Here is a 25,755-nt window from a genome sequence, read left to right as displayed (position 1 = left end):
AGCAGCAGTTCCTAAGACTCATGAAAAAGGTGGATCTTTGCTGCCGATAGAACAAGGGAATTTGGCATTTATATTACTAACTGCAAGAGAAGGACACATTTGGCATCATCTGTAGTTTTAAAATGTAATGGTGCATTACAGCTGAGCATGCTTTATAAACGTTTCCACGGTGATCTCAGCTCTTCTGTCCCATATTTTAGCTGTTGCTGACATTCCTGCAAGGAACATGCGATAAGCTCTCTCTGTTTGATTGGACCATATCAAATTAGTGAAGGTCCCTGATGATAACGAATGCTCATTCATTTCAAGATGTTGTAAACAGTTTGAGGCTTATTCAGTCGCCAAAGCTGATGTTTCATTACACTAATTTTCCTGAAATCCAGAATAATATGTTTAAACTGTCAAACTGTTCTTATAAAAAGCTGCAGTACACACTTACACAACGGTAGCATGCAAAGTAAAATTGAAAGTCTTTTAATTATATTTTGCATATTTGATGAACCAGGTCTTCAACAGAAACAAAAGATTTTACAGGAAAAGCATCTGAAGGCAAAATCGTCAGTGGACAAGATTCCTGTAGGAGGTGGGGTAAGTATTTATCTCCTAAAATGTTCTGAATGCTTTACGTTGTATTGGATTACATCCTGCCATTTGCTGAGAACACGATGTGCTGGTTAATGGGGACATCTACACAGGCACAGTTGCATTTCCTTTGTATGTCTGGTGTTCTGTTACTAGATAAAGGCTGCATTTGTGTTCTCATTAAAAGATTCCTACACTTTTTAAAATGAAATGCATGCGCCTAAATGAACAGAAATGAAATTGAAGGAATCATATTTTCCTTAAAATGTCAGTTTTAGATAATTGATTAGGAAAAAACATCTATGGGGCGGAATTGCCCTTTTTTTTAAAGGCGTGGGGAGGGGGGGGGGGGGGAGGAGGAGGAGGATTTTCCGCCTGGGGGGCAGGCGGAGGGTGCGACCCATCCATAATTGTCCCGAGCCTGGTGTGTCAACCTCTTTTGCGGACGGCGTTGGTTGGTGTCGCCGACAACTTCGCGGAGCGCAAAGCTGCCGATGGCTGCGTACTGTGGCCGCCCTTCAAAGGGAGGCGTACCGCCACGGCCGCCATTTTGTTTAATTGTCGGTCGACTCCTGAGCTTTGGCCCCCTCCTATTTCACATCTATATGCTGCCCCTTCGTGAAATCATCCGAAAACATGCCGTCAGTTTTCACATGTACGCTGACGACATCCAGCTCTACCTCGCCACCACTTCTCTCGACCCCTCCTCGGTCTCTAAATTGTCAGACTGCTTGTCCGACATCCAGTACTGGATGAAAATAAATTTTCTCTAATTAAATATTGGGAAGACCCAAGCCATTGTCTTTGGTCCCCGCCACAAACTGCGTTCCCTAGCCACCGACTCCATCCCTCTCCCTAGCATCTATCTGAGGCTGAACCAGGCTGTTCACGACCTAGCTGTCCGATTTCACCCTGAAATGAGCTTCCGGCAACATATCCATGGCAAAACTCAAACCGCCTATTCCCTGTCTCCGCCCCTGCCTCATCTGTTGCTGAAGCCCTCACCAGTGCCTTTGTTACCTCTAGACTTGACTACTCAAACACACTACTGGCTGGCCTCCCACATTCTACCTCATGTAAATTTGAGATCATCCAAAACTTGGTAGCCCATTTTCTAACTCGCACCAAGTCCCATTCACCCATCACCACTGTACTCACTGGCCTGCATTAGCTCCTGTTTGAGCAATGCCTCGATTTCAAAATTCTCATCTTTGTTTACAAATCCCTCCATGGCCTCGCCCCTCCCTATCTCTAATTTCTTTCAGCCTCACATATCTGCGAGATATCTGCGCTCCTCATTCTGCCCTCTTGAGCATCCCTGATTATAACTGTTCAACCATCGGTGGCTGTGTCTTCAGCTGCTTGGACCCTAAGCTCTGGAACTCTCTCCCTAAACACCTCCACCTCTGTATCTCTTTCCTCCTTTTAAGATGCTCCTTAAAACCTACCTCTGACCAAGCTTTTGTTCATCTGCTGTAACTTCTTCCTATATGGCTCGGTGTCACATTTTTTTGTCTTGGGACATTTTACTACGTTAAAGGTGCTATATAAATACAAGTTGTTGTTGACAATGGCGGCCACTGGTGGCCCAGAGGATGTCACGGAAGCCTCACCTCTTTAAGTGAAGAAGGAAAGAAAGAAAGACTTACATTTACATAGCACCTTTCATGACCATCAGACATCTTAAAGCGCTTTATAGCCAGTGAAGTACTTTTGGAGTGTAGTCACTTGTAATGAAGGGGGGTGGGGGTGGGGTGGGGAAACGTTTCGAAAGCGCCAGGAGGCTTGCCAAAAAACGAAGTCCCGAATATTGCTCCATTCTCCGCCCCATCTCTACAGGCGCTAAATCTTCAGTTCATTCAAATTATCCGCCCCAAACAGGCGGAGGGCAATTTCGCTCCCCTAATCTATTACCTTTAACTCACTCCAGAATATCCATTTCTTAATAACACATAGACACCAGTTGATAATGTGGTGCACAGTCTCCTGTGGAATGATGAGGCATGAACTCATGATTTCAATTCTTCATTTTTGTGAGTGAACTATCTTAGTGATTCTGTCACACAAAGTGCTGGCCGGCCATCAAGCCCTTCTTAACATGAAGGAGAAATCGAGAGTTACCCTCGTGTGTTCTCATCTGCCTTCTATCCACTGATTTAAGGCAAGCGTTGCTGAGCCTGGGAGCAGAACCCTCGCCCTCTCTCACTTGTGAATGATGTGGATGAATCTGAAGAAAATATTCCACGTCATTGTGCAGTGATGTCCACAACGAAGGATGATTCGCATCAATTGCCACCAGTTGATGGGAAGTCATTTTAAAGTTTTTTTTTTCTTCTTGAGATGTGTGTGGCGCTGGCAAGGCTACGATTATTGCCCATGATAGTTGCACTCATATGGTGGTGGTGGTGTGCCTTTTTCTACAGTGAGCAGCTCAAGGATTAGCTTCAACATGTGAAAGTATACACCTTGCCGAGAAAAAAACTTGGGGTAATATCTAAAGAACTAACAGAGGAATGTGTAGCACATTTCAGGAGTGAGGGAGAAACCACAGAACCATTTGTGACTGTCACACCTCAGTCCCTACTGTGTATACTGTTGTAAACCTTCAACATTTATAAGGGGCAAGTGTGCACTTGAATTTCCAACATGCTTTCTTTAAACTTCTGTAAGAATCTGTACATAAAAGGTGGACACGTTTAGAATCATAGATTGGTTACAGCATGGAACATAAGAACATAAGAATTAGGAACAGGATTAGGCCATCAAGCCCCTCGAGCCTGCTCCGCCACTCAACAAGATCATGGCTGATCTGGCCGTGGACTCAGCTCCACTTACCCGCCCGCTCCCCATAACCCTTAATTCCCTTATTGGTTAAAAATCTATCTATCTGTGATTTGAATACATTCAATGAGCTAGCCTCAACTGCTTCCTTGGGCAGAGAATTCCACAGATTCACAACCCTCTGGGAGAAGAAATTCTTTCTCAACTCGGTTTTAAATTGGCTCCCCCGTATTTTGAGGCTTTACCCCTAGTTCTAGTCTCCCCGACCAGTGGAAACAACCTCTCTGCCTCTATCTTGTCTATCCCTTTCATTATTTTAAATGTTTCTATAAGATCATCCCTCATCCTTTTGAACTCCAATGAGTAAAGACCCAGTCTACTCAATCTATCATCATAAGGTAACCCCCTCATCTCCGGATTCAGCCTAGTGAATCGTCTCTGTACCCCCTCCAAAGCTAGTATATCCTTCCTTAAGTAAGGTGACCAAAACTGCACGCAGTACTCCAGGTGCGGCCTCACCAATACCCTGTACAGTTGCAGCAGGACCTCCCTGCATTTGTACTCCAACCCTCTCGCAATGAAGGCCAACATTCCATTCGCCTTCCTGATTACCTGCCGCACCTGCAAACTAACTTTTTGGGGCAGGTGGCTCCATAGCTCAGGGGTTAGAGCACTGGTCTAGCAAACTGGGGTCGTGAGTTCACAACTCCCAGGAGCCGACTCAAAATTCAGTCAATTAGGAAAAAGCTTCGATTATGTGCCTGGGCGTATAGCTCAGTGGTAGAGCATTTGACTGCAGATCAAGAGGTCTCTGGTTCAAATCCAGATGCCCCCTCAGAGTCATTCATGTTGCACAACTAACCATTCTGTGCTTCTCAGTGACCATAAGCACTATTCTCCACAAGTGAATCCTTGTGGTGATGAAGGTCAGTTGGAGTTTCTCCAAAAGAGTTTCATGCACAAGGACCTCCAGGTTCCTCTGCACCTCAGCATGTTGTAATTTCTCCCCATTCAAATAATATTCCCTTTTACTGTTTTTTTTTTTTCCCCAACATTTTCCGACATTGTATTCCATCTGCCAAACCTTAGCCCATTCGCTTAACCTATCTAAATCTCTTTGCAGCCTCTCTGTGTCCTCTACACAACCTGCTTTCCCACTAATCTTTGTGTCATCTGCAAATTTTGTTACACTACACTCTGTCCCCTCTTCCAGGTCATCTATGTATATTAAAACAGTTGTGGTCCCAGCACCGATCCCTGTGGCACACCACTAACCACGGATTTCCAACCTGAAAAGGACCCATTTATCCCGACTCTCTGCTTTCTGTTAGCCAGCCAATTCTCGATCCATGCTAATACATTTCCTCTGACTCCGCGTATCTTTATCTTTTGTGTGGCACCTTATCGAATGCCTTTTGGAAATCTAAATACACCACATCCATCGGTACACCTCTATCCACCATGCTTGTTATATCCTCAAAGAATTCCAGTAAATTAGTTAAACATGATTTCCCCTTCATGAATCCATTTTGCGTTTGCTTGATTGCACTATTCCTATCTAGATTTCCCGCTATTTCTTCCTTAATGATAGCTTCAAGCATTTTCCCCACTACAGATGTTAAACGAACCGGCCTATAGTTACCTGCTTTTTGTCTGCCCCCTTTTTTAAACAGAGGCGTTACATTAGCTGCTTTCCAATCCGATGGTACCTCCCCAGCGTCCAGAGAATTTTGGTAAATTATAACGAATACATCTGCTATAACTTCCGCCATCTCTTTTAATACCCTGAGATGCATTTCATCAGGACCAGGGGACTTGTCTACCTTGAGTCCCATTAGCCTGTCCAGCACTACCACCCCCTAGTGATGGTGATTGTCTCAAGGTCCTCCCTTCCCACATTCCTGTGTCCAGCAATTTTTGGCATGGTTTTTGTGTCTTCCACTGTGAAGACCGAAGCAAAATAATTGTTGAAGGTCTCAGCCATTTCCACATTTCCCATTATTAAATCCCCCGTCTCATCTTCTAAGGGACCAACATTTACTTTAGTCACTCTTTTCCGTTTTATATATCGGTAAAAGCTTTTACTATCTGTTTTTATGTTTTGCGCAAGTTTACTTTCGTAATCTATCTTTCCTTTCTTTATTGCTTTCTTAGTCATTCTTTGCTGTCGTTTAAAATGTTCCCAATCCTCTAGTTTCCCACTAACCTTGGCCACCTTATACGCATTGGTTTTTAATTTGATACTCTCCTTTATTTCCTTGGTTATCCACGGCTGGTTATCCCTTCTCTTACCGCCCTTTTTCACTGGAATATATTTTTGTTGAGCACTATGAAAGAGCTCCTTAAAAGACCTCCACTGTTCCTCAATTGTGCCACCGTTTAGTCTGTGTTCCCAGTCTACTTTAGCCAACTCTGCCCTCATCCCACTGTAGTCCCCTTTGTTTAAGCATAGTACGCTCATTTGAGACACTACTTCCTCACCCTCAATCTGTATTACAAATTCAACCATACTGTGACCACTCATTCCGAGAGGATCTTTGACTAGGAGATCGTTTATTATTCCTGTCTCATTACACAGGACCAGATCTAAGATAGCTTGCTCCCTTGTAGGTTCTGTAACATACTGTTCTAAGAAACAATCCTGTATGCATTCTATGAATTCCCCCTCAAGGCTTCCCCGTGCGATTTGATTTGACCAATCGATATGTAGGTTAAAATCCCCCATGATTACTGCCGTTCCTTTTTCACATGCCTCCATTATTCCCTTGATTATTGTCCGCCGCACCGTGAAGTTATTATTTGGGGGCCTATAAACTACGCCCACCAGTGACTTTTTCCCCTTACTATCTCTAATCTCCACCCACAATGATTCAATATTTTGTTCATTAGAGCCAATATCGTCTCTCACAACTGCCCTGATATCATCCTTTATTAACAGAGCTACCCCACCTCCTTTCCCTTCTTGTCTATCTTTCCAATTGTCAGATACCCCTATATGTTTAATTCCAAGTCTTGGCCACCCTGCAACCACGTTTCTGTAATGGCCACCAAATCATATCCATTTGTAATGATTTGTGCCGTCAACTCATTTACTTTGTTTCGAATGCTGCGTGCGTTTAGGTAAAGTGTTTTAATACTAGTTTTTAAACCATGATTTTTAGTTTTGACCCCTCCTGCAGCCCCTTTATATTCATACATATTGTCCCTTCCTATCACCTTGTGGTTTACACTTACCCCAATGCTACTCTGCTCTGTTGCCTCCTGCCTTTTGCATCCTTTCTTGGGGTTCTGTTCATCTGAGCTCTCACCCACTCTAACTAGCTCAGAGCCCTCTCCTGGGTTCCCATCCCCCTGCCAAGCTAGTTTAAAGCCCTCCCAACTGCACTATCAAAACCACCCGCGAGAACATTGGTCCCGTGTCTGTTGAGGTGTAACCTGTCCGACTTGTACAGGTCCCACCTACCCCAGAAGCGGTCCCAATTGTTCAGAAACTAAAGCCCTCCCTCCTACACCAATGCCCCAGCCACGTATTTACCTGACTAGCCTTCCTATTTCTACTCTCACTAGTTCGTGGCACTGGAGGTAATCCCGAGATTACCACCTTTTGAGGTCCTGGCTTTCAATCTTACTCCTAGCTCCCTAAACTCAGCTTTCAGGACCTCACCCCTCTTTCTACCTATGTCGTTGGTACCAATGTGGACCACAACCACTGGCTGTTCCCCTTCCCTCCCCAGAACGCCATTCAGCCGGTTGAGTCCGTGCCGACTCTCAGCTAGTCCCACTCGCGTGCCCTTTCTCTGTAGCCCTGCAATTTTTTTTCCTCCAGATACTTATCCAATTTCCTTTTGAAAGCCATGATTAAGTCTGCCTCCAGCACCCTTTCAGGCAATGCATTCCAGAACCCAACCACGCTGCATAAAAAAAGTTTTTTCTTGCATCACCTTTCGACCCTTCAACCAATGGGAACAGTTTCTCTCTCTCTCTACTCTGTCCAGACCCCTTGTGATGCTTTTTGATGATGCCCTCGAAAAGCTGCTATGGTCATGCTTTTACCACCACGTAACTCCTTCAGCTTCTGCCTATCTTCTGGTATGTTCCTCATGCTGGTTGCTTTGTGATAGCTTCTCTCTTTCCCTATTGCTCACCTTGATTTGACCTGTTGGCCATTTGAACACTAACAAAAGCTCCAATTTGCTGGGGGCTTCCATCTGTTGGAACTGTTCCAAATCTGCGGGGGGGTGGAAGGTCACTGTGAACAAGTTGCAGTGATTGAGCTTCCTAAGTGAACCTTTGTTTCCAAAACCACTTGAGTCTGTTTTTGCAAAGCTCACTTCAGTACAGAAAATGATGGCATGCATTCAGATAACACTGAAGTGCATGGCTTAAGGCAAAGAAGAAAATCAGCTGCATATTTTAAATGGTGTAGTAGATAGTAATAACAAGTGTGTGATCATCTTACCAGGCAAAGTCAATCAAGCAAACAGATTCAAAAAGCCCATAACAGTGTGGCCAGTCATTTAGCCAGTTAGAAAGCAATTGCCTATGTGTGTGTGTGTGTGTGTGTGTGTGTGTGCACATTTGGGGAGAAGGGTTATCCACTCTGACCGTGGAAATAAGAGAAAACTAACATTTAAAAAAAAATTCAAAATGTAAATACTTCAGCTAAATAAAACCCCATTACTACCACATAATCTATAGTTCTATTACCGGTTGAGTTGCAAAATACAAAATTATTGACCTTGGAGAAAACCCTTCTTGTTCTAAAAGGTTCACTAAAACTCTCGATTATGATTATTTTGCCCTAGGAAAGTTCTGTAATGAATTTCCATCCCTTTGTATAATACTTTCATCATCTGTTACTCATTGGACAAGTGTAATATTTAAATAGTTAAAATGATCTGAAATATCTTAATGATACATGAGCACTAACTGTGTAGTTTGGGGAAATAGTTATACCATAGTTGGATTCACTAATCTGAGTAAATTGGCTGGTTAAAGATTTGTAGACTGTAATATTGTACAGTATAGTATTACAATAACATGGCGTGCGAGTTGATTAAAAGGCACTTCTGTATACGGAATAAGGCTGTTGACAGCAATTTTCATTCCTTGCAGACTAGCTTCTTTATCAGTCTACCTTCCTGTGTTGGGAGGGGAGGAGGTGTGGATGTAACTAGACTGCAAATTGTAACATTGCATTGCTAGAATTTGCCATCATTATCACAGTTCCTTCAGGTCACAACATCACCTTGTCCATGTATTGCTGTCACAAGGATGCTGTAACTAAGGCATTCCAAAATCTCATGATCATTGTAATCCAACCAGTAGTAGAAATGTAGCTAAGGTGGTGACGATGGAAGTTGTATCTTTTTTGAAGCTAAAGAAATTTAATTTTGAAACAAACATGTTCAGCCATGAACTCATTGAATGGCGGTGCAGGCTAGAAGGGCCGAATGGCCTACTCCTGCACCTATTTTCTATGTTTCTATGTTTTCTAATATCTCCACTCTGTCGCTCTTTTACCTCCTGTTATGAAGTGGAATCTCACACTGGTTGCTGGAGGAGCTGTCTTGCATTTGAAATAGTGTTGCATTGTTAGGGAACTGTGCACCCCAGTGCTCTGAGTGCTCAATGCTACCAATCAATGTGGCAGTCTATAATTATACAAAGTCTTTGTCATTCTCTCTCCTTTCCTGTCTGATAAGTAGTTACTTAATGTGCACCCAGGCTAAATTAACAAAAAAACACCATATTTAATGTCAGTTAATTGCCTGACTTTCTTGCTGTGCTTTTCAATTGAAACGTTTGTGTGGTGGGGGGGGGGGGGTTTGTTTGCAGAGAGAGAGAGTAGCATATTGGAGTTGGAACACAGTCACCTGTGGGATCTGTCCTTGAATATAGTCTAAATTGATGTGATAAATCTCTCTCTGCCAGCGATAAAAATCCTATGTAAAATCTATTTGACTAGATAAGCCCACTAGTGAATGTTCTTCTTAGGCAGTCCCTCAGAGTCAAGGATGATTTGTTTCCACGCTAATGAATTCTCAGGTGACTGATGAGACCAATGCGGGACCTACAGTCTCTGTCACAGGTGGGGCAGACGATAGTTGGAGGGCCGGGTGGGTGGGGTGCTTGGGTTGCCGTACACTCCTTCCACTGTTTGCGCTTGGCTTCCGCGTGCTCCTGGCGAAGAGACTCAAGGTGCTCAGCAACTTACCAGATGCTTCTCCTCCACTTTGAGTGGTCTTAGGTCAGGGATTCCCAGGTGTCAGTGGGGATGTTGCACTTTTTCAAAGAGGCTTTGAGGGTGTCCTTGAAGCATTTCCTCTGCCCACCTGGGACTCGTTTGCCGTGTCGGAGCTCTGAGTAGAGCGCTTGTTTTGGGAGTCTAGTATCGGGCATGCACACGATATGGCCCGTCCATCGGAGCTGATCGAGCGTGGTCAATGCTTTGATGCTGGGGATGTTGGCCTGAGCAAGTATACGGACGTTGGTGTGCCTATCCTGCCAATGGATTTGCAGGATCTTGAATGTATGCTCTTGAGGAAACAAGGAAACAATTCCCAAAATTTGGCACAAATAGGTGCTAAAAATAACAATCACACTGAGTTTAGAAGATTGTAAAGCATTGGGGAGTTAGGAACACCATGGTGTTGAGGTTAAGATATAGTAGAGCAGAGTACAGGGAAATATATTTGGTATCTAGCAACACTATACCTAATTTAAATGCCCAAAATGGAAAAGTAATTCCATTCCCAAACACAGAAGTCCCTCATGTTGATTAACACGAAGAATCGCCAAAAAAAAGACTTGATGAGAAATTAAGCTAACAGATAAATTTAAAGAAAAATCGTGCGTTTATAACAGATTTCTAATGATCCAATTTCTATGTTTACAGATCAGCCTATGGCCAGAAATGGACAATATGAGACTTACTAAAGGAGAAGTAATTGTTCTCACTATGTCATCTTTGCTCCTATGTTTTGCTGTTATCATCTTGTTTGAATACTTGCATGGTATGTGTTCAGTTTAATACTGGAAGGGCCAAAAGCTTATTTAAATTACCCATTACTTCACCACAGTTTTGGCTCTAAAATTAGCCTGTGCCTGTCTCCGAAATGTTAACCATCTTTTCTCTTTTCGGATGTTGATGGAAATACACACCGGGTCCAATGTTTTGTTTTTATTTCAGTATCTAGCTTTTACACTTTTTTCCTTCAGATTAAACTGTTTTATTAGAAGCTGTTGATTTTTTTTGTCCTCTGGTTACAGTAGATTGCATGTGATCTCTGGAAGGAGCAGGCTCGATGGGATGAATAGCCTTTTTCTATTTCATTTAGTAGCCCATATTTATTTGAGTCTCTAATCTGAAGAGAATCCACCTTCTCTCTGGTGCTTTGTACCATCTGAGCAATTTACTCTTAAATCTGCTTATGCTTTAACTTTAATAGGACACATCAAGTCATGTGATTGAACTTGTATCTGTTTTTAGGCCCATTACTGATGCATTTGAATTACTACAGTGGGAGAGTGAGGGCATTTCACAGGCATCATCCTATTACAAGCAGTTCTGAAATAGCACTCAACCAATCGCTCATAAGGTGGCACAAGGATTTCTGGAAGCTATTGGTGAGTAAAGAAAAACTGGAAAGCCTATTAATACAGAATCAAAGCTTGAATTTTCTGGTGCTTTCCTTAACCAGCAACCCTAGCTCCACCCTACAAAAACTACAACTGGTCCAAAACTCCATTACCTATTATCACGGACTATGTGCTGCTCCCCTACTTACCTGTTAAATAGGGTAGCCCAGTGATAGCCCTCTTGTCTGAGTCAGAAGGTTATTGGTTCAAGCCCCACTCCAGAGACTTGAACCCAAAATCTAGCCTAAGATTTTAGTACAGTACTGAGGGAGTACTGTTGAATGTGTCATCTTTTGGATGAGACATTAAGCTGAGGCTCTCGGGTGGATGTAAAAGATCCCATAGCATTATTTGAAGAAGTGCAAGGATGCTCTCCTGGTGCCTTGGCCAATATTTATCTTTCAACTGACATAATTAAAAACAGATTATCTGGTCACTTATCTCATAGCTGTTTGTGGGAGCTTGCTGTACACAATTTGACTGTCCAATTTCCCTACACTACAACAGTGAATAACTTAACATAAAAATTAAGAGTAGGAGTAGGCCATACGGCCCTTCGAGCCTGCTCCACCATTCAATAAGATCATGGCTGATCTTCAACTCCACTTTCCCACCCAACCCCCATATCCCTTGATTCCCCTGGAGTCCAAAAATTCAGCCTTGAATATACTTAACAACTCAGCTGCCACAGCCCTATGGTATAGCGAATTCAAAAGACTGACCATCTTTCGTCCTCCTCATTTCATTCTTACATGTCCTACCCCTTATCCTGAGACTATGCCTTGTAGTTCTAGACTCTCCAGCCAGGGGAGATGACCTCTCAGCATCTACCCTATCAATCGCCCTCAGAATCTTGTATGTTTCAATGAGATAAACTCTCATTCTTCTAAACTCCAGAGACTATAGGCCCAAACTATTCAATCTCTCCACGTAGGACAACCCTCTCGTCCCAGAGATTAGTCAAGTGAACCTTCATTGCAACGCCTCTAAGGCAAGTATATCCTTCCTCAAATAAGGGGATCAAAACTCTGCACAGTACTCCAGGTGTGGTCTCACCAAAGCCCTGTATAATTGTAGTGAGACTTCCTTACTCTTGTACTTCAACTCCCTTGCAATAAAGGCCAACATGCCATTTGCTTTCCTAATTGCTTGCTGTACCTGCATGCTAACTTTCCATGTTTCCATTACAAGGATACCTAAATCTCTCTGAACACCAAATAGTTTCTCTCCGTTTAAAAAAAAATATTCCTTTTTATTTAATCTTCCTACCAAAGTGAATAACCCCCTCACATTTCACCACATTATACTCCATCTGCTACCTGATTGCCCACAACCTGTCTATATTCCTTTGCAGGCTCTTTGTGTCATCCTCACACCTTACTTTTCCACCTAGCTTTGTTTCATCAGAAAACATGGATACATTTCACTTGGTTCCTTCATCTAAGTCATTAATATAGATTGTAAATAGCTGAGGCTGATCCTTACAACACCCCACTAGTTACAACCTGCCAACTGGAAAATAACCTATTTATCCCTACTCTCTGTTTTTCTGTCCGTTAACCAATCCTCTATCCATGCTGATATATTACCCCCGACCTCTTGAGCTTTTATCTTTCGTACCAACCTTTTATGTTGCACCTCATTGAATGCCTTTTGGAAATTCAAATTTACTACATCCCCTGGTTCACCTTTATCTACCCTGCTGGTTACATCCTCAAAAAACTCTTAATACATTTGTTAAACACTATTTCCCTTTCATAAAACTATGTTGACTCTGTCTAATCATAAGATTTTCTAAGTGCCCTGTTACTATTTCCTTAATAATGGATTCCAGCATTTTCCTGACGACTGCAGACAGGCTAACTGGCCTGTAGTTCCATTTTCTCTCTCCCTCCTTTCTTGAATAGCGGGGTTCCATCTGCTACCTTCCAATCCACTGGGACTGTTCTAGAATCTAAGTAATTTTGGAAGATCACAACCAATGCATCCACTATCTCTGCAGCTACCTCTTTTAGAACCCTGAGATATAGGCCATCAGGTCCAGGGGATTTGTTGGCTTTTATTCCCTTAATTTCTCAAGTACTTTTTCACTACTGATATTAATTACTTGAAGTTCCTCACTCTTATTAGCCCCTTGGTTCTCCACTTATTTTGATATGCTTTTTGTATCTTCTACTGTCAAGACAGGTACAAAATATTTGTTTAAAGTCTCTACCTTTTCCTTATTCCCCATTATAATTTCACCTGTCTCAGCTTCTAAAGGACCAACTCTTACTTTTGCTGCTATCTTCCTTTTTACATACTCGGAGAAGCTCTTACAATCTTTTTTTGCCAGTTTACTTATTCTATTTTTTCTCTCTATCAATTTTTTGGTCATCCGTTGTTAGTTTCTAATCCTCTTTTAATCTAATACTATTCTTAACTTCTTTAGTTAGCCACGAATGGATCACTTTTCTCATGGAGTTTTTATTTCTCCAATGGAATGTATATTCATTGAGAATTTTTGAATATTGCTTTAAATGTTTGCCATTGCTTATCTACCATCATACCTTTTAATCTAACTTCCCAATCTACCGTTGCTAACTCGCCCCTCATACCTATGTAATTGCTTTATTTAAGTTTAAGACTCTAGTTGCCGACTGAAGTATTTCACTCTCGAACTCAATGTAAAAGTTTTCATATTTCTTCCCCAGAGGATCCTTTACTATGTGATTACTAATTAACCCTGTCTCATTGCACAATGCAAGATCTAAAATCTCCAGTTCCCTGGTTGGTTCCATGACGTATTGTTCTAGGAAATTGTCTCGAATGCATTCCATGAACTCTTCCTCCAGACTACTGTTGCCAATTTGAATTAAATGATGTAGCTGTGCAACTTGTTGAAGCTGAGTAGGTGGCTGGCAGAATTATGCATGTTCCAGAAATAATTGGGGAACAAACATGGGACATGTTCCATTTGAAATTCTTAATATTATTGAAGAATTTAAGTACAGCGTAACTGTATTTACATAATGTTCTCATGCCCTCTATTGACAGTAGTTCAGTACTACAGCCAATTGGTGAAGTTCCAGCGACTGCAACTTATAAAGAAAATAGAACCTATTTATCACAAAAGGCTTTGGGCAAAATGCTGATAATGCAAATAGATTAGCACATGGTTCCACTGCTTCAGTCATGAATCCTTTCACAATTGCGAACAGAAAAGGCAAAGTGGATTAAGTAAAATTTAATGTGATTTTTGTTAATCTTGTTAAATAAGTGTTGCAGTGGAAGATTTTCTTATGTTAAGATAAGTGATAAAAATAAATAGCCAGATGATATTACTGGAACCTATTCACTTAGGCAGAATATGAAAATACAGGCAACTCTCGATTACATGGATCTAACGGAGAACCCGCTGCAACGGCACTTTTAAAAACTGTGATTCTGTCCTGTGTACAGCTGAATGCGACCAATACACCCACTCCACACACAGTCCTGCGCTGACCACTTTCTGCACCTGTCCGCCACTGAGGGTGCCGCCTGGCCTCGGGTAAATAAAGCCGAGTCTCATTCGACCTCCAGCGGTTGAAGCCTTTAGACTGGCCATTTCACCTTTCAGCCACGCTGCTGGGCCTGATCGCGGCACTAGCGGGGAATGAGCTTGGGTTTCTAGGCAGGATCTGGGGACCCTGCAATGCTGGCACCGTCCGGCTTGTCAGTGCTCTTTCTCCGCCGACCGATGACTGCCGAAGGATTGGGGATTAGGCTCGTCGAGTTGGTGTTCTAACTAGTTTCAACATTGATTTGAGGGAGGGGTCGTTGACTCCAGCAAGTTAATCTTGCATTAAAGTATAAATTTGGGACCAAAATATTCTCGGCAAGTACGTGCACTCGCACAGCGGCAAAATCATTTACCCGGAATAGCCCAATCCCCGAGGGCCCCGGATAATCGAGAGTTGCCTGTACAATGATGTGCTGGCAGGCTAGAAATGGTTCAGGTGCTTGCTTTTAACTTACAAGAATGATAAAATGGGCTGCAATATGATTTGTGATGAGGTTCAATTATATAGTAATAACAAAAACTGATTGTATGGCTGATCTATTTCCCGACAGACTGGCCATGATCCCAGTTCTCTAAGAAAAAGTAAGAGGATGAGTTAATCTGTATCCCTCCTTTGCACCTCCAATGCACTTTTGCTGAGCTCTGAATAGATTGCCTGCTTGCGATTACAGACAGGTACTGGTTATGGTGCTTGGGATACCTAAATCCAAGAGGAAATATATTTTTTTAATTAATTTGTTCAAGTGATGTGGGTGTCACTGCCAAGTCCAGCATTTATTGCCCATCCCTAATTGTCACCCTAAGAAAATGGTGGTGAGCCGTTTTCTTGAACCACTACAGTCCATGATACTTCTTTGCAGCGGTTTGGTACAACTGAGTGGCTTGCTAGGCCATTTCAGAGGGCTGTTAAGAGTCAGCTGCATTGCTGAGTCACATTTAGGCCAGACCGGGTAAGGATAGCAAATTAAAGTAAACATTAGTGAACTAGATGAGTTTTTACAACAATCCGGTCGTTTTTAATTCCAGATTTATTTAATTAACTCAACTTAAATTCGCTGCTGTCATGGTGGGATTTGAACTCACCTCTCCCGATCATTAATCCAGGCCTCTGGATTACTAGCTCAGTAACATAACCGCTGTGCCAACGTACCACATAAAATAATAATGTTTTAGCATTTTGATCTGATCATATACTAAAAATATATGATAAGCAGCTTCTAGTGGTTCAAATTCCAAATTTTAACACTAACGTGTGATTAGAATAAGTAATTTACGTAAGTATTGACATTTATTGTACTGGAATTGGCTTGATGTACTATTACTGCACAAGATAAAAGTTCACAGGGTTGGGGGTAATATATTAGCATGGATAGAGGATTGGCTAACTAACAGAAAACAGAGAGTCGAGATAAATGTTTTTTTCTCAGGTTGGCAATTAATATCTAGTGGGGTGCTGCAGGGATCAGTGCTGGGACTCCAACTATTTACAATCTATATTAATGACTTGGATGAAGAGACTGAGTGTAATGTAGCCAAGTTTGCTGATAATACAAAGATGGGTGGGAAAGCAAATTGTGAGGAGGACACAAAATATCTGCAAAGGGATATTGACAAGCTAAGTGAGTGTGCAAAAAATTGGCAGATGGAGTATAATGTGAGAAAATGTGAGGTTATCCACTTTGGCAGAAAAAATAGAAAAGCAAATTACTATTTAAATGGAGAAAAATTGCAAAGTGCTGTAGTACAGAGGGACCTGGAGGTACTTGTGCATGAAACACAAAAAGTTAGTATGCAGGTATAGCAAGTACTCAAAGACAAATGGAATGTTGGCCTTTATTGTAAGGGGGATGGAGTATAAAAGCCAAGAAGTCCTGCTACAACTGTACAGGGTATTGGTGAGGCCACACCTAGAGTACTGCATACAGTTTTGGTCTCCATATTTAAGGAAGGATATATTTGCATTGGAGGCAGTTCAGAGAAGGTTCACTAGATTGATTCCGGAGATGAGGGGATTGACTTATGAAGGTAGGTTGAGTTGGGCCTGTACTCATTGGAGTTCAGAAGGATGAGAGGTGATCTTATCGAAACATACAAGATAATGAGGGAGCTCGACAAGGTGGATGCAGAGAGGATATTTCCACTCATGGAGGAAACTAGAACTAGGAGGCATAGTCTCAGAATAAGGGGCTGCACATTTAAAACTGAGATGAGCAGCAATGTCTTCTCTGAGGGTTGTAAATCTTTGGATTCTCTGCCCCAGAGAGCTGTGAAAGCTGGGTCATTGAATATATTTAAGGCGTAGATAGACAGATTTTTAAACGATAAGGTTGTGAAGGGTTATGGGGAGCGACAGAGAAGTGGAGCTGAGCCCAAGATGAGATCAGCCATGATCTTATTGAATGGTGGAGCAGGCTCGAGGGGCCAAATGGCCTACACCTGCTCCTATTATGTTCTTGCATAATGAATACTGCATGGATCTGCTGTCTGCTTTTGTAGTCTGACTTGATCTAGTCACAATTCTCTGAATCCTTCGTATTTTCTAATAGTGGGAAGAAGGATAAACACGAAATTGTATTGTGCACTTTGGGCTAAAATTCAACATAAAATTGTATTTTGATTAATAATGAAGCAGAAGGATCCCAACGTTAGCCTTTTTTAAAGCTCGCATATTAAATATACATTGGCTAAATTATGCTGATTTCAGCAAGCAAATAACAATGTCTACAGAACCTTAAATAAACCAAATGCAGCTGTACAACTCGTCACTACTTCTGTTTGATTTTAATGCTTCATTAAATTTCCATCCTGACCTTGTCTATTGCATAGAGAGAACACGTCCTTAATATGCAAATTTTGATCTTGCTTTAGTCAATTCCTGTCCATTGACCCAAAATATATATATTGACGTCAACAAAAATATATTCCAATGAGAAGGAAAGACTAAGAAAAGGGATAACCACACGTGGCTAACTGAGGAAATAAAGGATGGTATCAAATTGAAAACAAGGGCATACTAAATGGCCAAGACTAGTGGGAGGCCAGAGGATTGGGAAACTTTTAAATGCCAGCAAAGAATGACTAAAAATATAATAAAGAAGGGGAAGATAGATTATGAAAGTAAACCATCACAAAATATAAAAACAGATAGTAAGAGTTTCTACAGGTACATAAAAAGGAAAAGAGTGGCTAAAGTAAATGTTGGTTTCCTTGGAGGATGAGGCTGGGGAATTAATAATGGGGAACAGGGTAAATGACAGAGACTTTGAACAAATATTTTGTATCAGTCTTCATTGTAGAAGACACTAAAAACATCCCAATAGCAGATAATCAAGGGGCTATAAGGAGGGAGGAACTAAAAACAATCACTATCACTAAAGTAGTAGTACTCGGTAAAATAATGGGACTAAAGGTGGACAAGTCCCCTGGACCAGATGGCTTCCATCCTAGGGTCTTAAAAGAAGTGGCTTCAGAGATAGTGGATGCATTGGGTGTAATCTACCAAAATTCCCTGGATTCTGAGGAGGTCTCAACAGATTAGAAAACCGCAAATGTAACGCCCCTATTTTTTTTTAAAAAGGAGGCAGACAGAAAGCAGGAAACTATAGACCAGTTAGCCTAACATCTGTTGTTGGTAAAATGCAGGAGTCCATTATTAAGGAAGCAGTAGCAGGACATTTGGAAAAGCATAATTCAGTCAAGCAGAGTCGGGAGATTTTATGAAAGGGAAATCATGTTTAACAAATTTGCTGGAGTTCTTTGAGGATGTAATGAACAGAGTGGATAAGGGGGAACCAGTGGATGTGGTGTATTTAACTTTCCAGAAGGCATTCGATAAGATTCCACATAAAAGGTTACTGCACAAGATAAAAGTTCACGGGGTTGGGGGTAATATATTAGCATTGATAGAGGATTGGCTAACTAACAGAAAACAGAGTCGGGATAAATGGGTCATTTTCCGGTTGGCAAACAGTAACTAGTGGAGTGCCGCAGGGATCGGTGCTCACCTATTTACAATCTATATTAATGACTTGGATGAAGGGACCGAGTGTAATGTAAGTTTATTGACGATACAAAGATAGGTGGGAAAGCAAATTGTGAGGAGGACACACAAAATCTGCAAAGGGATATAGACAGGCTAAGTGAGTGGGCAAAAATTTGGCAGATGGAGTATAATGTGGGAAAATGTGAAGTTATCCACTTTGGCAGAAAAATTAGAAAAGCAAATTATAATTTAAATGGAGAAAAATTGCAAAGTGCTACAGTACAGAGGGACCTGGGGGTCCTTGTGCATGAAACACAAAAAGTGAGTCTGCAGGTACAGCAAGTAATCAGGAAAGCAAATGGAATGTTGGCCTTTATTGCAAGGAGGATGGAGTATGGAAGCAGAGAAGTCCTGCTACAACTGTACAGGGTATTGGTGAGGCCACACCTAGAGTACAGCAAACAGTATTGGTCTCTTGGTTAAGGAAGGATCTACTTGCATTGGAGGCAGTTCAGAGAAGGTTCACTAGATTGATTCCGGAGATGAGGGGGTTGACTTATGAAGATAGGTTGAGTAGGTTGGGCCTGTACTCATTGGAGTTCAGCAGAATGAGAGGTGATCTTATCGAAACATAAGATAATGAGGGGGCTCGACAAGGTGGATGTAGAGAGGATATTTCCACTCGGGGAAACTAGAACGAGGGGACATAGTCTCAGAATAAGGGGCCGCCCATTTAAAACTAGGATGAGGACGAATGTCTTCTGAGGGTTGTAAATCTGTGGAATTCTCTGCCCCAGAGAGCTGTGGAGGCTGAGTCATTTAAGGTGGAGATAGACAGATTTTTGTGGGATAAGGGAATAAAGTTTTATGGGGAGTGAGCAGTGAAGTGGAGCTGAGTCCATGATCAGATCAGCCATGATTTTATTAAATGGCGGAGCAGGCTCGAGGGACTAAATGGCCTACTCCTATTTCTTATGTTTCTTATGACTCATTCCACGGTCGCCATGAGTTCCTGAAGTCAGAGCCAATTTGTTAAAAATGCGCTACTCAGCAATGAAATCCTGAAACTATAGTATGTTTCTCCTCTCTCTTTTTGTGTAGGGCGTAATCACAATGCTAGTCACATGTTACTGAAGGCCTTACATAAATCTCATAGGCTAAGTTGCTGGATGTTATTTCAAATGTGTGTGTTTAGCACTGAGTGAAAGCATAATAGCATACTACTGTATTGAGAGCAATCTTGTGTTACAGAATCGGAGTTCTGCGGCACAGAAGACCATTTGACCCATTGCGCCTGAGCCAGTTCTTTGAAAGACCTGTCACTTAGTCCTATTCCCTTGGCTTTTCTCTCTATCCTTTTTAAAAAATATATATTTATCCAATTTAATTTTAATTATTTCTTTGGATTCTGCATGTACCACTGTTTCTGGTGGGGCATTGCATGTCACACAAAATAATTATGGATGAGAAAGGGCATTCAGCCCATCTTGATTCATCTATCCAGGGCAATTAAGGATGGGCAGTAAATACCGACCTTGCCAGTGATGTTCATATCCCGAGAATGAACTTTACACCCTCTCAATTGCAGTATCTAACTGTTTCGTAAATTATTCGAGAGTTTTTGCCTGCACTATATCAGGGAGTTCACTCCGTGTTGATCACTCTTTGTATGAAGAAGAATTTCCTGATGACAGTCCTAAATTTACCTGTTACTTGATAGAACCTGTGATCCCTTTGTCCTACTCTTGCAATTTATTTTGAGTAGTATTCCAGATTTATCTTTACAATACCTTTAACCATCTGATACACCTCTATGATCACCTTTCATGAAAAATCCAAATTTCTCCCGTCTTTCCTCATACCTGAAACTTCTAACACGAGGAAGCAGCCTTGTGGCTCTTTGCACACTTATTTTACCATTCTTTGGGGATGTGAGTTTCGCTGGCAAGGCTGGCATTTATTGCCCATCTCTTGTTACCCTTGAGAAGATGGTGATGGGCCTATTTCTTGAATGTCAGCAGTATATGTGGTGGAACTATGGCAATAATTGTTAAGTAGGGAGTTGCAGTATTTTGACCCAGCAACAATGAAGGAACAGCAGTATATGTTCAAGTATAGTGATATCAAGTGGCACTTACTCATCATATATCATCATCATAGGCAGTCCCTCGGAATCGAGGAAGACTTGCTTCCACTCCTGAAGTGAGTTCTTCGGTGGCTGAACAGTCCAATACGAGAGCCACAGACTCTGCCACAGGTGGAACAGATAGTTGTTGAGGGAAGGGGTGGGTGGGACTGATTTGCCGCACACTCTTTCCGCTGTCTGCGCTTGATTTCTGCATGCTCTCGGCGTTGAGACTCAAGGTGCTCAGCGCCCTCGCGGATGCACTTCCTCCACTTAGGGCGGTCTTGGGCCAGGGACTCCCAGGTGTCAGTGGGGATGTTGCACTTTATCAGGGAGGCTTTGAGGGTGTCCTTGTAGTGTTTCCGCTGCCCACCTTTGGCTCGTTTGCCATAAAGGAGCTCCGAGTAGAGCACTTGCTTTGGGAGTCTCGTGTCTGGCATGCGGACTATGTGGCCTGCCCAGCGGAGATGATAGATGTGGTCAGTGCTTCAATGCTGGGGATGTTAGCCTGAATGAGGACGCTGATGTTGGTACGCCTGTCCTCCCAGGGGATTTGTAGAATCTTGCGGAGACATCGTTGGTGATATTTCTCCAGCAACTTGAGATATCTACTGTACATGGTCCATGTCTCTGAGCCATACAGGAGGGCAGGTATTACTACAGCCCTGTAGACCATGAGCTTGGTGGCAGTTTTGAGGGCCTGGTCTTCAAACACTCTTTTCCTCAGGAGACCGAAGGCTGCACTGACGCACTGGAGGCGGTGTTGGCTCTCGTCGTCGATACCTGCTCTTGTTGATAGGAGGCTCCCGAGATATGGGAAGTGATCCACAGTGTTCAGGGTTGCATTTAGCGTAAGGTCCATGCTTTCGTACGCCTCAGTAAATACGTCGACTATGTCTTGTAGTGCAGCCTCTGCATGTGCGCAGACGCAGGAGTCCGCGTGCTGTAGCTCGATGACAGAGGTTGGGGTGGTCTTGGATCTGGCCTGGAAACAGTGCAGGTTGTACCTGAGGACTGGGAGAAATTTAGAATTCAGCAGAGGCGGACAAAGAGTTTAATTAAGAGGGGGAAAATTGAGTACGAGAAGAAGCTTGCCGGGAACATAAAAACTGACTGTAAAAGCTTCTATTAGATATGTGAAGAGAAAAAGATTAGTCAAGACAAACGTAGGTCCCTTGCAGTCTGATTCAGGTGAAATTATAATGGGGAACAAAGAAATGGCAGACCAATTGAACAAATACTTTGGTTCTATCTTCACGAAGGAAGACACAAATAACCTTCCGGAAGTACTAGGGGATCGAGGGTCTAGTGAGAAGGTGGAACTGAAGGATATCCTTATTAGGCGGGAAATTGATGAGATTGAAATCCCCGGGGCCTGATAGTCTACATCCCAGAGTACTTAAGGAAGTGGCCCTAAAAATAGTGGATGCATTGGTGATCATTTTCCAACAGTCTATCGACTCTGGATCAGTTCCTATGGACTGGAGGGTAGCTAATGTAACACCACTTTTTAAAAAAGGAGGGAGAGAGAAAGCGGGTAATTATAGACCGGTTAGCCTGACATCAGTAGTGGGGAAAATGTTGGAATAAATGATTAAGGATGAAATAGCAGCGCATTTGGAAAGCAGTGACCGGATCGGTCCAAGTCAGCATGGATTTATGAAAGGGAAATCATGCTTGACAAATCTTCTGGAATTTTTTGAGGATGTAACTAGTGGAGTGGACAAGGGAGAACCAGTGGATGTGGTGTATTTGGACTTTCAAAAGGCTTTTGACAAGGTCCCACACAACAGATTGGTGTGCAAAATCAAAGCACATGGTATTGGGGGTAATATACTGACATAGATAGGGAACTGGTTGGTAGACAGGAAGCAGAGAGTCGGGATAAACGGGTCCTTTTCAGAATGGCAGGCAGTGACTCGTGGAGTGCCGCAGGGCTCAGTGTTGGGACCCCAGCTCTTTACAATATACACCAATGATTTGGATGAAGGAATTGAGTGCAATATCTCCAAGTTTGCAGATGACACTAAACTGGGTGGCGGTGTGAGCTGTGAGGGGGATGCTAGGAGGCTGCAAGGTGACTTGGACAGGTTAGGTGAGTGGGCAAATGCATGGCAGATGCAGTATAATGTGGATAAATGTGAGGTTATCCACTTTGGGGGCAAAAACGCGGACAGAATATTATCTGAATTGCGGCAGATTAGGAAAAGGGGAGGTGCAACGAGACCTGGGTGTCATGGTTCATCAGTCATTGAAAGTTGGCATACAGATACAGCAGGCGGTGAAGAAGGCAAATGGTATGTTGGCCTTCATAGCGAGAGGATTTGAGTATAGGAGCAGGGAGGTCTTACTGCAGTTGTACAGGGCCTTGGTGAGGCCTCACCTGGAATATTGTGTTCAGTTTTGGTCTTCTAATCTGAGGAAGGACGTTCTTGCTATTGAGGGAGTGCAGCAAAGGTTCACCAGACTGATTCCTGGGATGGCAGGACTGACATATGAGGAAAGACTGGATCAACTGGGCCTTTATACATTGGAGTTTAGAAGGATGAGAGGAGATCTCATAGAAACATATAAGATTCTGACGGGAAGAGACAGGTTAGATGCGGGTAGAATGTTCCCGATGTTGGGGAAGTCCAGAACCAGGGGACACAGTCTTAGGATAAGGGGTAGGCCATTTAGGACTGAGATGAGGAGAAACCTCTTCACTCAGAGAGTTGTTAACCTGTGGAATTCCTTGCCGCAGAGAGTTGTTGATGCCAGTTCATTGGATATATTCAAGAGGGAGGTAGATATGGCCCTTACGACTAAGGGGATCAAGGGGTATGGAGAGAAAGCAGGAAAGGTGTACTGAGGGAATGATCAGCCATGATCTTATTGAATGATGGTGCAGGCTCGAAGGGCCGAATGGTCTACTCCTGCACCTATTTTCTATGTTTCTATGAACAGGTTCTGTAGTTTAGTTCCACTCCAGCGGGGAGCTTGTTAACTGTGAGGTGGAGCATGGCGGCGAGAAAGATTGAGAAGAGGGTTGGGGCAATGACGCAGCCCTGTTTGACCCCGGTCCGGACATGGAAGCGGACTCGCCAATACCCTGTCACTAATGCTCAGCTTGGGTTCCACCAGGACCACTCCGCTTCAGACCTCATTATAGTCGTGATCCTAATATGGGAAAAGAGCTCGATTCCAGTTGAAGAGAGAGTGACATCAAGGCAGCATTTGACCGAGTGTGGCATCACGGAGCCCAAGTAAAATTGACGGCAATGGGAATCAGGCGGAAAACTTTCCACTGACTGGAGTATACCTAGCACAAAGAAAGATGGCTCTAGCTCAACCCCAGGACATTGCTACAGGAGTTCCTCAGGGCAGTGTCCTAGGCCCAACCATCTTTTGCTGATTCATCAATGACCTTCCCTCCATCATAAGGTCAGACGTGGGGATGTTCGCTGATGATTGCAGTGTTCAGTTCCATTTGCGATTCCTCCGACAATGAAGCAGTCTGTGCCCGAATGCAGCAATACATTGATGATATTCGGGCTTGGGCTGCTAAGTGGCAAGTAACATTCGCTCCACACAAGTGCCAGGCAATATATATTTCCAATAAGAGAGTCTAACCACCTCCCCATGACATTCAACGGCATTACTATTGCCAAATCCTCCACCATCAACATCCTGGGGATCACCATTGACCAGAAACTTAACTGGACCAACCACATAAATACTGTGGGCTACAAGAGCAGGTCAGAGGCTGAGTATTCTGTGGTAAGTGTCTCACCTCCTGACTCCCCAAAGCCTTTCCACCATCTACAAAGCACAAGTCAGGAGTGTGATGGAATACTGCTACTTGCTTGGATGAGTGCAGCTCCAATAACAAGCTCGATATCTTAAACATTCACTCTCTCCATCACCGGCACACCGTGGCTGCAGTGTGTGCCATCTACAAGATACACTGCCGCAACTCGCCATGGCTTCTTCGGCAGCACCTCCTATACCCACGCCCGCAATCTCTACCATCTAGAAGGACAAGGGCAGCAGGGACATAGGAACACCCTGTTCCCCTCTAAGTTACACACCATCCTGACTTAAAAATATGTCGTTGCTGGGTCAAAATCCTGGAACTCCCTAACAGCACTATGGAGTACCTTTACCACATGGACTGCAGCGGTTCAAGAAGGCAACTCACCACCATCTTCTCTAGGGCAATTAGGGATAGACAATAAATGCTGGCCCTGCCATCGACGCCCACATCCCAGGAACGGAAAAAAAAAGTTAAGACTGTATGATTTGCAGGTAGTGATGTTTCCATGTACCTGCTGCCCATGTCCTTCTAGGTAGTGAAGATTGTGGGTTTAGGAGGTGCTGCCTTGGTGACTTGCATCCTGCAGATATTGCACACTGTAGCCACAGAGCATTGGTGAAGTGGGTGGATGTTTAAGGTCATGGATGGGGTGCCAATCAGGTGGACTGCTTTATCGTGGATGGTGTTGAGCTTCGTGAGTGTTGTTGCAACTGCACCGATCCAGGCAATTGGAGAGTATTCCATCAAACTTCTGACTTGTGCCTTATAGGTGGTGGAGAGGCTTTGGGGAGTCAGGAGGTGAGATACTCGTCACAGAATACCCAACCTCTGACATGTTCTGGTAGCCAAGGTATTTATCTAGCTATTCCAGTTAAGTTTCTGGTCAATGGTGGAGGATTCAACTATGGTAATGTCATTGAATGGCACTGGGAAGTTGGTAGTTCTGTTAATAAAGGATGATATCAGGGCAGTTGTGAGAGATGATATTGGCTCGAATGAACAAAATGTTGAATCATTGTGGGTGGAGATTAGAGATAGTAAGGAGAAAAAGTCACTGATGGGCGTAGTTAATAGGCCCCCAAATAATAACTTCACGGTGGGGCAGACAATAATCAAGGGAATAATAGAGGCATGTGAAAAAGGAACGGCAGTAATCATGGGGGATTTTAACCTACATATCGATTGGTCAAATCAAATCGCACGGGGTAGCCTTGAGGAGGAATTCATAGAATGCATACGGGATTGGTTCTCAGAACAGTATGTTACAGAACCTACAAGGGAGCAAACTATCTTAGATCTGGTCC

General features: G+C 43.0%; 1 protein-coding gene and 1 non-coding gene across 2 annotated transcripts in view; both read left to right on the top strand.

The window, feature by feature from the left end:
* The window catches only part of LOC139279056 (uncharacterized), a 60,865-nt gene that overhangs the window by 11,479 nt on the left and 23,631 nt on the right, over window positions 1-25,755 (top strand). Inside the window, exons 4-6 of the mRNA XM_070898384.1 lie at window positions 506-588; window positions 10,262-10,379; window positions 10,856-10,992. Coding sequence (XP_070754485.1) covers window positions 506-588; window positions 10,262-10,379; window positions 10,856-10,992 — 338 coding nt within the window. The remainder of the gene's footprint in view (window positions 1-505; window positions 589-10,261; window positions 10,380-10,855; window positions 10,993-25,755) is intronic.
* trnac-gca (transfer RNA cysteine (anticodon GCA)) lies at window positions 4,127-4,198 on the top strand. Its single transcript has one exon. It is a non-coding gene; the product is annotated as a tRNA-Cys (tRNA).

The sequence above is a fragment of the Pristiophorus japonicus genome, chromosome 1, assembly GCF_044704955.1.
Source record: "Pristiophorus japonicus isolate sPriJap1 chromosome 1, sPriJap1.hap1, whole genome shotgun sequence".
Lineage (NCBI taxonomy): Eukaryota > Metazoa > Chordata > Chondrichthyes > Pristiophoridae > Pristiophorus > Pristiophorus japonicus.
This window is presented reverse-complemented; position numbering and strand designations above follow the sequence as displayed.